At 45.8% G+C, this 12,073-nt stretch overlaps 1 protein-coding gene across 1 annotated transcript; it reads right to left on the bottom strand.

Moving 5' to 3' along the window:
* Positions 1 to 409: 409 nt before the first annotated feature.
* Positions 410 to 10,149, bottom strand: il1rap (interleukin 1 receptor accessory protein). The gene is made up of 12 exons (XM_068318012.1): positions 9,823 to 10,149; positions 8,485 to 8,570; positions 7,264 to 7,459; positions 6,931 to 7,014; positions 5,670 to 5,895; positions 5,348 to 5,516; positions 5,190 to 5,261; positions 4,451 to 4,577; positions 4,159 to 4,307; positions 3,572 to 3,715; positions 3,234 to 3,377; positions 410 to 2,991 (listed from the first exon to the last, which is right to left on the bottom strand). Coding segments are annotated over exons 1-12 (1,863 nt in total). The 5' UTR covers positions 9,825 to 10,149; the 3' UTR covers positions 410 to 2,527.
* Positions 10,150 to 12,073: the final 1,924 nt, after the last annotated feature.

Raw genomic sequence — 12,073 nt, 5'->3', positions numbered from 1 at the left:
AAAAATAACCTAAAATTGGTGATGTTGAATAGAAAATAACTTTATACTACGCATCACTGGATAAATGTAACCTTTTAATTTATTTCTTCCATTTTTCTTCTCATTATGGAAGGTGAGGCCGTGCCTCACCTGCCTCCCTTGACCGCACGTCACTGCTGCAGATGAAATTTAACCTGAATGGTCTGAATGCTGGTTGCATTCAAATGACGTAAGGTAAAAACGGTGCCCTCTGTTGTGACGTCAGGTTAGTGCGATATTAAACTGATTTCATTTCGTCATTTACATTGAAATGATGCTAACATTATTTTAACTCCTGGAGAAAAATGGATGGACTGACAATAAGCTGTGTCAGTGCAAAATAAGAAATAAATAAAAAATATCTAAAGGCATGAAGAGATGTTCATCAGGTTGGATTCACATTTATTTCAGTTTTATTTCTTTTTCAAAAATGAAAACTGACATCTGGATTCATTGTTTAGGAACACATCATCAAGAACATGCGAAATGAGTCATGAACAGGTTAAGCTGAGTTGAGTTTCATCTTCATCAGGGACCCAATTGGTCTGATTCCCACAGATAGCCAGGCATGTCAACTTTCTTAGATGGCAAAGGCTAAGTTCTGATTGGCTCACTCTTTTGGTCCAACCCCTTTCGTAACCAATCACCTTATGTCTGAACTACATCAACTGTCTCCTGATGGGCGTGGCAGCCCCACAGGCCTATCCCCTATTGATTAGATGCCGCCTCTTGATTGGAAGCCAGTCCTCCACAATGAATAGCGCCCATGGCACTTCCATTAGCTCCTCCTCTTTTTCTGCTGACATCAGTTTTCCTCAGTTGTTGAACTAATCGTATGCATCTGCTGGGATGTGGGGAGGGCGGAGTCAGGTATGTGAACAGGGTTGGGTCGTACGTGGGTGGAGCAGAGATTCTGGGCAGGGTCTGCTTCATGGCGGGCGTCTCTTCTGTTAATGGACTCCTGCATGATCTCTGTTTGTAGAGTTCGCCCTGCCCCGCCCATCACGTGACCAGTGAAGCATCCTGAGCAGCTTCTTTTGTGCTGTGACCCCTTCCCCTTATATCCACTCCCTCTTTTTAATTTGCTACTCCCTCTGGGTGGAATTTGTTGCTCTCTGCAGATGTTACTGGTTGAACCCTGTCTCTTTCTGTGGATTTGATTGGCTCCAACTCTTTTACTCCTTTTTTGGACCAGCTCTGTTCTTTGCAGCGCCATGGCGGCCAGGTCTGAGTGGGACGATGTGCTATCGATCAACCTCCTGCCCATCGCCAGCGGCCGGACAGGCAGAGCCAGCCTCAGCCTCTGCCAGAAGCGGGACCCGTGTGGTTCGGATCGGCTCCCTCGCCATGTCACAGTGGTGGCAGCAGCGACCTGACGGAGCTGAATGACCTCCACGCAGGACAGTTGGCTGATGGAGCGGTAAATAATGGTGACAATCACAGCCTGGTGGCCCTGTTGGAGGTAGAGCCCCAGGCGACACTCCAGGAGGCAGAAGCTCTTTTCCACCAGGAAGTTAGGGCTGAGGATGAAGAGGATGCGACGACTCTGCCTCATCAACTTAAGTATAGCCTCTGATAGGTCTATCAAAGAGGAAGAGACTGTGAAGTCAATACAGATCATTAAATCTTCAGGAGGAAACCCCTGTTTTCAGAAGCCAGACTCATGGGCTGGGTGTTTGCTGTTCAACATAAATCAGCCAATCAGAACATATTTCGTATTTGGACGTGTTCATTAAACTCACGTCATCGGAATAAAAAGTTTCTGCAAAGCCGCACTGTTATATTCAGATTCTGAGAAAAAAAATTTTTGGATCGTTTAAAATAATATTATATCTGAGAAAAGATGAAACACTTTAAAATGAGACAAAATTCAAAATGTAAAATAAACTGGAAAATACTCACCGACGGAAATATCAGAAATATTTCTTATTGCACTCATGATTATTTATGCAAATGGAAAATGCGGAAAACATGTAAATGAATGACAGTGAGATGATGTACTTTATACAACAGATGAAAACTGCTGAATCAACATATAACAAAGCAAACTTTTTTAACAAACTTTTTTCTTAAAGATTTTAAAACACAAAGAAATTCAGCAAAGTTCTCATTTCTACAAACGTGAAAACAAGGACCCTTTAAAAAGATCAATGACGCTTGAAAGTGAGAAGCTGTATCTTAAACCAATAACTAAAATGCTTCTCGCTGCTCATTGCTCCTAGTAACAATTTAAGTCTGTGACTGTGGATCCTTCTACGCAGATGATGCTCTGATTTTTTTATAACAGACGTTCAGACTTTTGTATCTCCTTAAAAGCACCACAGTCCTCTTTATCTGGAGGGGGCTCAAGTACCCACTGGTGATGCAGGTGAAATGTGATGGATGCTGATGCTGACAATGAACGGACATTTAATACTGAATTTGTTACAGTCACAAGATCTTTCTCTAATTGTTCCGTCACTCTTCATCTCTGGAGCTGACGATGAGTTTTCTCTCCATAACCATCCATCTATCCAACTTTCTGTGGTGAAAGAGTGTTAAAGACTTTAGTTCCGTCAGGACTAAACCCCACCTTCTGCAGGTCTTGGGAGGTGGTGCTGATGTGACTTTGCAGCCTCAACAGGGGTATGTTCTTACTGCTAGTATCCCCCTCACTACCGCCTACCCTCCTCATAGGTAACTCCACCTGCAGCCTCTTCCAGAAGTGGGACGTCAGCTCCTTGGACTTGTCCCCCTGCCACCGGACCACTGCCAGGGCCACCTGGGCCCTCCTCAGCTCTTTGACCCAGCCCTGCCTCCTGATTGGCTTGTACTGGATGAGGATCACCCGCAGGTGCCCGCCTAGTGCCATGTTGTCGATGCCAGCCTTCAGCTCCAGGAGGGTCTGGGAGCCCTGACAGGCGTAGCCCGGGCTAATGACCACCAGGAGGCGCCGGCTACGAGCCACAAAACTCAAAGTCTCATCTGTAATGGCTGCAGGGAGAGAGGAGGGTTAATGGATGGATGGATGGATGGATGGATGGATGAATGAATGAATGAATGAATGAATGAATGGATGGATGGATGGATGGATGGATGGATGGATGGATGGATGGATGGATGGATGGATGGATGGATGGATGGATGGATGGATGGATGGATGGATGGATGGATGGATGGATGGATGGATGGATGGATTTTGTTTTGGTTTCTGTAGTACTACACCCTGTACTCACTCCCTCCTGGTAGGCTGTCTCTGTCGTAGATACACACTGAGTAACCAAACTCGTTCTCCAGAACGCTGCGCAGCGTCGACAGAACAAATTGCTCCTCCTCGCTGTTCCTCGCGTACGAGATGTAGACATCATACGTCTTATCGTCTGAACACACACACACACACACACACACACACACACACACACACACACACACACACACACACACACACACACAATGACTTCCTGTTTTCAGTCATATAAATCAGATAACACCCACAGAGTCACAGATTCACTGTGGTACGATCAAGGGACTTTCTTTGGTGTGAAATTGTGAAATTAAAGGAGCTGCTCCTCACCTGTTTGCTGCTCGTCGGTGCCAAACCAGGAGCGATAGAGCAGCAGGAGCTCCAGCCAGAAGACGTGGTAAATGATGAAGAGGAGCAGCATGAGGAGCAGAGTCACGCCGAGGCCACATCCGAGCTCCACCACGGGCAGTGACACTGAAACACACCGCATGTTTAGGAAAGAAGAGGAAAAACCAATTTACTGCTGTGTCGTTTTAAACGCCATGCTAACAAATACGTCAGAGGATTCCAGTGCCAAGAAGTAACTAAAAGTTACTCAGGCAGGATGGAGATTAAGTTTCTGCTTCTTACAAAAATGTGACATGAACATATTAAAGGGATATAAAAGTTTAGCTATCTTATGGATGTCACATAAAAAGCCTTCCGGCAGGAAGAACATGACCATCCTTCCAGACAGACTTAAACACACCATTATCAACATTATCAAGAATAAAGGAGAAACTGATTCTCATCCGAAAGTGATGGGTGTCATGAGGGTGCCTCTACATGTCTGGATTTTAAAGCTGGTTTGAAACCAGACGGCCAACCCCCACCCCCCTACCTTCCTCCCCCCTCTTCGTCCTCCTCCCCCTCCTTACCCTCCTCCTCAAGGTGAGCCCGGCGGGTTTTGAACCCCCTCCCATTCCTCACGGAGCAGTTGTACTCTCTGTTCAGGTCTTCAGCCTGGAAGTCCTTGATGACCAGCACGCTCACCTCTGTCCGGGTTCCAAAGTTGCAGTTCAGCTGGCTGCAAGAAACACATGTCCCGCGTTTTTCAAAATAAAAGTCAGCCTCTAATTTTTCACAATGAACACTGTTGGGCTGATTTACTGGAGGCTAAACATTTTTTTAACATGAATCTTATTTTCAGGTAATACAACCTCAAATCACCTGTTGATATTGTAGAATCGATGGTCATGAAATTCATCCAGCTTCTTCCCATCAACCGTCCACCAGATCGCCCAGGAGGAGTTCAGAAAGGGGAACCGACCTTTGCAGACCAGATGCTCCTCTGAGCCTGAGCGACGAAAACACAATCACATAAAGGTCCAAACGTTTGCCTTTTAAATCATGGATAAACTGAAGGCAACTTTTCTGTTTTTTTCTCTCTGATTGCTTACTGATCATCGGATGCTTAATTTTCCAAAAGTCTTTAAATGACATTAATGTACAATAAAACAGTGAGCTCATGCTGCCAGATTTTATCGTTCAGTAATTTTAGCTTTACACAAGCAAAGCTCCGTTTGACGGCAGGTTTGTCCACACATGCCGCCAACGGCCTGTCGTGTTTTATGGGATGAGCTCCTGCTGCATCCACAAACGCTATGGATAATTAACTCTGTGAACGCGGGAGCTGCTCTCAGGAAATTCAATTTAAAAGAGGTTGTTGGCAGAGGATGGGCAGCTGTTCCATCACAGCCGGAGCAGCTTCATGTTCCAGGAGTCCCGACGCCAGGTGGAGACGGGAAGATGAAACGCTTGTTGTAGGTCCAAAGAAGTATTCCGATCCTTTCAGTGTGTAAAGGAAGTAAACTAGAACTGTCCCTTTGTGAGCTTTTATAGTGATTTATACTGTATAACTGAATGGCTGACCGGTGTTTTAAAATACTCTTTCATGCAGTGAACCTACCTTGTCTGACTCTGAACACCTGCTCATTGGACGGGTTGAGGAGGGTAGGTAGTTTGGATATCGTTGACGGATCTAATGAATAAAACAGAGTCAACCTCCAACACGTATATCGATTCATGTCTGTACATTTGCAGAAATTTGTAAGCAGGATGACTTACAGACGGCGGTGACGTTGATTCTCCTGGTGAAGTTGAGAGCGTTGCCTCTGCTCTGGAAGTGGACCGTACAGTAATACAACCCCTGGTATCCATCCTCCATGAGATGAATGTGGAGCTTGGTTCCCACCTGCTCCCGATCCTCCTTCCAGAATGGATACCGTTTACACCGCTGGAAACAGAGATGGGTTTGGTAAGACTTAGCCTGACGCGTAGAACTGTAGTGGACCAGGCACTGGATGCTATTCTGGCTTTTAATTTTGAAAACGCTATGCAAGGTAACATTTTTATAGCTAAACATATTCTGAACCTCAACACGCATTACCTTTGTTTTCAGGTTCACAAAGAACCAGGTGACTCTTGGCGTGCTGTCGGCCATCTTTGCAGCATCGTTCAGGTCTGGACACTCCAGCGCCTTCCCCTCCTGCAGAGGGATGATCTCATGCCTCGCTGCCACGGCAACTGGAGGCTCGCAGTCGGCAACCCGGTTGACCTCGTTCCGCCGCTGCACCTTCAGCCGCATGGTGGAGTTATGGCAGGTCGACGTGTTGCTGCAAAGCAGAGGCATGAAAAAAACACCAGGACATAGCATCACATCCTGAAGCACTCTTATTGGATAATGATAACAGTATTGGAACAGTAAGGCGGCGTATAGGACCAGTCCATTTAACATATGATCTTCAACGAGGCTGCAGACACCAAAGAAAAAGAATTCAATGACAGGAAACCAGGTTCAGCCTACATTTCCAAAACTTTCAAGGCATAATCAACCGGAGTGTTTCCAGTGCAATAGTAAAAAAAGACCAGACACAGGTAACAGGATGCGACGCACAGGACCACACAGGAAAGTTTAAAAAAAAAAAAAGAAGGATGAATCATGTGTTGATGTGATTAAGCTCTTTACAAATAAAAGCTGAGTGATCTAAAGCTGGAACCTCAGACCTCGTCTCTGGAGACAAAGTGGTCGTATTACATGGAGACCTGGAGCGCCGCCAACTTGCGAGTGTCCGTTTTTGGCGATCCTGGGAGAGGCGAGCAGCGCCACGTCTTTCAGTCGCTCTAAGAGCCTCTTAAACTGATTATGTGTGAGATGGCGGATCGAAGCTGATCTAATCTGAAGGCTCTGCCGCTCAGCTCTTTGTTATCTCCACCAAAGAGTTTCTGTTTGAGTCTGTTAGCAGGAATCGGCTACAGCTGATCTTTTAAATTCTTAAGCCCTGCTGGACAGAAGCAGCAAAAAGACTTCAGTTGCCAACATCGCTGAAATACTGTTTTAAGAGTCAAGAGTCCAGGTCACTGTCAGAGTAGAACTGGACATTGTCCCAAAGACAGAAGCATTAAGGTTTGGAGTAGATCCAGTTTAAAGGGTTCACACTGGATCTTCTTCTTTTTTGTTGGACAGCAGCGTTTTAAATGATACACAAACGAGTGACGGATCTACAACAGAGTGGCTTAAAAGAACAACTGGACATAATCAAGTTTGTGTTCTGCCAAATCCCATTCTGGCTCTTAATGTGACAACCTCTCTTCTTGGGATTAAATCTATAATATTTAACATAATTTAACATAATTGTGTAATTTCTTACCATAGCATACAAATGTAGTGTCCAGCATCATCGGCAACAGCCGGCAGCAGCCACAGTCTGTCTCTGGCTCTGGTGAGACGGGAGCTGCAGACAAGACAGGAAATCAGACGCTAATCCAGCTGCTCACCTCCAAATCAACATCCAACCCCCCAGAAGGGGGATTAGAGACGACTTCAATGAATCCATCCTCATCCTTCAGCAGCAGAGCTAGCTTGAGTTTCACAACGAAAGTATGGCTTCCTGTGTTGCTATGGTAACCGCTAACAATGGTTGAATGTGGTGGAGTTAGGAGCCAGCGATGGTACTGTGTGATTGGCCACTGTGAGGTTTTACCTGAACCTGATTGGCTGCTCCAGGTTGTCGCTCTCGGGGGTGTGGTACCACACCAGGCTGTGTCCAGTCAGCTGGGCGGAGGTGTAGTTGTAAACGGAGGGATGAGAGAAAAGAGGACAGGACAGCCAGCCGACCTCCCCCTCCAGCACAGACACCTCCTCTTTTCTGGACTCCCCCCATTCATAGCACCTGATCCCTGGGGGGAGGGCGGGCACAATCCACAGGTTAGCGCAACAGCAATTGTAATAATCACGTTACAATAAAAATACTAAATTTATCTCTACAGAAACGTTTAATGGGGTCCTCCTGAGACCTGCTGAGACTCATGGGTAATGTAGGATCTAAAGACTTCAGGAAGAACTCACAAGAACTGTGACAATTGCATTCAGCATTGACTCCAAACACTCAATCAATCAAAGCAGGAACACATTCTCATTTATTTTAGAAAAGCTTTGTGTGTGTGCCTGTGTGTGTGTGTGTGTGTGTGTGTGTGTGTGTGTGTGTGTGTGTGTGTGTGTGTGTGTGTGTGTGTGTGTGTGCCTGTGTGTGAGTAGCCATGAGGCTGAAGGTATTTGCGTAGATGGATGGTTGTTGAGGAAGGTTTTAATAGAAAGACAAATTCTGAGTGTGGGAGAAGCAGACAGGTCAATTACACACACACACACACACACACACACACACACACACACACACACACACACACACACACACACACACACACACACACACACACACACACACACACACACAGGCTCCGACTCCCCCACTGGTCACAAAAAAACACTTTACCACCTTGTGAGACCAGTTCGTTGTGTCCTAGTGGTCAGTCCTGGTACTGCAGCGCCTTCTGGCTATTGGTGGGACACCTCGGTTCCCCCAAAGGAATTCTACTTAATCTTTTCTTTCACCTATAATGAATCAAGTCACCCTCCCCTCCAGTATCTACTCCTCTCCCGTTCCCTTCCATCCATCCTCCTGCATAACGACCTCCCGCTGTCCTCCCCCCTCTACACCCCCATAATCTGAGACAGCGTTACAGATGACCGTCCTCTCTGGAACATCCATTCCTCGTCCCGAGGGGCAAGAGCTTCACCTTTCATTAACCCCGCCTCTGCAGAGGAAGATTTTTTACCTCTGCAGTTAAAAGCGTCAACGTGAAGAATTTCATGTCCACATCAGACACATGAATACACCCAACTGGGATGAAGGGGTGTCACCTACCTGGAGAGTAGCCGACAGATTCACTGATGGATGCTGTCGCTATGACGACAATGATGAGAACAAGGTGGGTGGAGATGAAACCCGCCCTGCAAACAGACAGACATTTCTTTATTTTGAATCGTAACAATAAAGACAAAGACAATCTAACTTGTCATGCTTACATCCCATAATAAGAAAGAACTCAGTTAGAGTTCAGGACCAGAATCCTCCTCTGGATCTGTAACTATAAGTTGGTGTAAAGAGTGTGTTCAAAGTCTGTTTGATCGCTCCGTCTTCTCTTCACATTCTGGTGTCTCCTCCTCCTCTTCCTCTCTCTCTCTCTCTCTGTTCCTGTGTGCTTCGGGGTCTCTCGCCCTCTTTGCTGCGTACAAGTGCTGCAGCAGCAAAGCTAAATCAGCAGAGGCCACGATTATCCGATCGTTGCAGGAGACGGATGGACAATCACAACCTTAAGGTTGCTGTTCATTCTTCACCTGATCACTTGTGTTCCTTTGTTTTATTGAACTCTTGTGTTATTATCGGAGGTGATCAATAAGTGATATAAGTGAATGGGAAGAAAATTGACATAGTCGCCTTCATTCAGAATAGTCTCCTATATTCTGGGGGAGGGGGGTTAAATGTCAAAAGTGGTTTTTTTTTATATTCTAGTAACTGAATCACATCTTATTTTTCTGATAATCAATGACGATCAACCTCCAATGAATAATCATGACTTAAGCTCTGAGTCAAACGCCTTGTATGATTGATGATGATGATGATGATGATGATGATGATGATGATGATGATGATGATTCTTCATCTGTATTTCTGCTGATCACTGCAGACTCCTCAAACTGATTGTCGGTAATCTGATTACCAGATTGATCGATAGTTTTCCATCTGAACAAATGCATCTTGTTTTTTTTTTTGTTTTTTTAAATTGTTCATCAGATGTCAACGCGTTACTCCTCAGCTCTGTCCCGAATCAGATTAAAATTCTGCTTCTGTTAATTTAGAAGCTGGCAGGGTTCAGGTAAGGAGCCGAAATGTCGGAACCATCGGGCCGAACATGGCCCGCGGGCCGTGTTCACCTCCAGTGGGTGAATCTCTCAACAAGGAGCAAAACAAATGTAAACGCACCGGTTTGTAAAGGAGCTCCACGCCCCGGAGTCTCACCACAGGCGTGGGGCGGGGGTGACACCGGTGTGTTACCGGGTAACAGACTGAACATTTACAATCAACGATGTCACCATTTAATTCAAAATAAACATAAACCCCAGAAGTCGCGTTATAAGCGGTTATGGGGTGTTTATGTTTATTTTAACCACCGCCAGTCTACCCAGCAGGAAGTTGACTCACATGAACAGAGTTCCGTCCCGTCCGTCTCGGTCCGGTGGGGACAAGTCGACAAGTGTTGTGAGCTGAGCCTCACGCCCGGCGGTCGGAGTCAGGTGGAGGGTGAGGGGGGCCCGGGGTTCGGACGGAGGGGTCCTGAGTTCCGGGTACCTGGTTCCTGACGGGAGTCCGGTGGCGCCGCTGCCACAGCAGGTCCCGGCTCTGACTCTCCGGGAACACCGGATCGGTACCGTTAAGTCTATTAGTGTGTGTGTGTGTGTGTGTGTGTGTGTGTGTGTGTGTGTGTGTGTGTGTGTGTGTGTGTGTGTGTGTGTGTGTGTGTGTGTGTGTGTGCGTACATGGAGGAAGTAGAGCGTGTGTGTATTCCCGATGAGGCTCCGCCTCCTTCACGTCATCAAGCAGCGGAACAGGAGATCACGTAGTATAAGAACGACAGACAGACAGACAGACAGACAGACAGACAGACAGACAGACAGACAGACAGACAGACAGACAGACAGACAGACAGACAGACAGACAGACAGACAGACAGACAGACAGACAGACAGACAGACAGACAGATAGATAGATAGATAGATAGATAGATAGATAGATAGATAGACGAAAACTACATATCCCTAAATCAGTTCTTCTTCTATGGCACATCAGTAATTCCTGGTGTAATGTCTCCCTCTGGCGGTGATAGGCTGTAAATACATGAAAAAACGAGCGAATGGTTGCAGTTTAGAAGCTGAAGAATTTTTCCACTTTTATACCTTTTTAGCAGTGACGTGCGGTCAGGAGAGGCAGGTGAGGCCGTGCCTCAACTGCCATCGTGAAAGAAAAAAAAAAAGGAAAATGGAATAAATAAATTAAATGCTAATATTTATCCAGTGATGTGTATTATAAACTTATTTTCCGTTTAAGGTCACCAATTTTAGGTTAGGTGTTGATAGAGGGAGCTCAGAGGAGGCTGGGGGTGGTGATAGAGTAAGCTCGGAGCCATGCCCATCAACACAGAGCGTTTCAGAATGGAAGTGATTTTAACCATATCCAATCAAAGATATTGAGGACCACAGATCACTTTTGGGCAAGAGATTTCAAATGCAGTGTAGTTGGACATCTGGCAGCTGAATGTCATTAATTTAAAATCATAATATGGGACCTTTAAATGACCTCATCACCAAGGGTCATCTGCGAAGCCTCACCGGGTTATCCTGCAGGTCATAGGGTGGTGTGCTGCATCCCAGCCCAGGATAGGACATTAGTCCTGGAGAGGGACACATGGAGAGAAAAAAAGGGGCCCTTTGGAGTCCCCTGCATGACTCTATGAGATCCTCTGGTCTGGACTCGACCCAGAGGATTCCCGCCTAGAAGCGACAGTCCAAAATACAATAGAATTATCATCCGTGGTGCCTTCAGGTTCCACTCTGCTGACATCAATAGTTTCATCAATTAGGTCTGAGTCAGTGCAACATGATGCTACACACACACACACACACACACACACACCACGAGTTTACCTGCGTTCATTTCATGCATACAGTATTTGTTTCCTGACAGGATGTGGAACACAGCAGTACCAGCAGACACCACTGGGGGCAGTGTGGTATTGTACGAAGCACGATGAGACGGTTGTATGTTGTGACTGCTTTTAAGTACTCAGAGACAACTTATTTTCACTACAGTGTGGCCTCATTACTCGCAGTTAATGCGTTCCAGGAACCACACGCGAATAACGAATTCTGCGATGTAGGGACAAACTATTTATCTTATTATTTACGGTAATTTACACTTCAATGAACACTCCCCATAATGATATTAAACCACCTTCTATTGGTTTTACCTTTTCCAACATTCTTATTGACTGTTTAAGTCACTTTTGTGTCTCATGAAAGTGCGCTGCGTCCCAAGACTCACGGAATGTAGCGCACCTCCGGACGCCGTCAGCCAATAGAATGCACATACGATTTCATGTGCCTACCTACTAAAAATCCACAATGAGGTGAAGTAACGCATGATGATGCACGAATGCGTGAGGGATTACTGTATACCACAAAAAAACTTCCTTTGCAGTTGAAACGTTTGCCTCTTCACTGCCCCCTTGTGGAGGGATTGAGCCCAACATAAGGATGGAAGTAGACGAGATACAAGAAAGGTAAATCATTCAAGCTCACATAACACCATCACAGTCCCTTAAATGGTCTAGTAGTATTGTAGACATTTTGTAATGTAATGCCTCTTAATCTTCAATAAGGAACTAGTGTTCTGGACT

Source organism: Antennarius striatus, chromosome 6 (assembly GCF_040054535.1).
Source record: "Antennarius striatus isolate MH-2024 chromosome 6, ASM4005453v1, whole genome shotgun sequence".
NCBI classification, from domain to species: domain Eukaryota; kingdom Metazoa; phylum Chordata; class Actinopteri; order Lophiiformes; family Antennariidae; genus Antennarius; species Antennarius striatus.
Note: the sequence above shows the minus strand (reverse complement) of the source record. Positions and strands in the feature narration are given on the sequence as shown.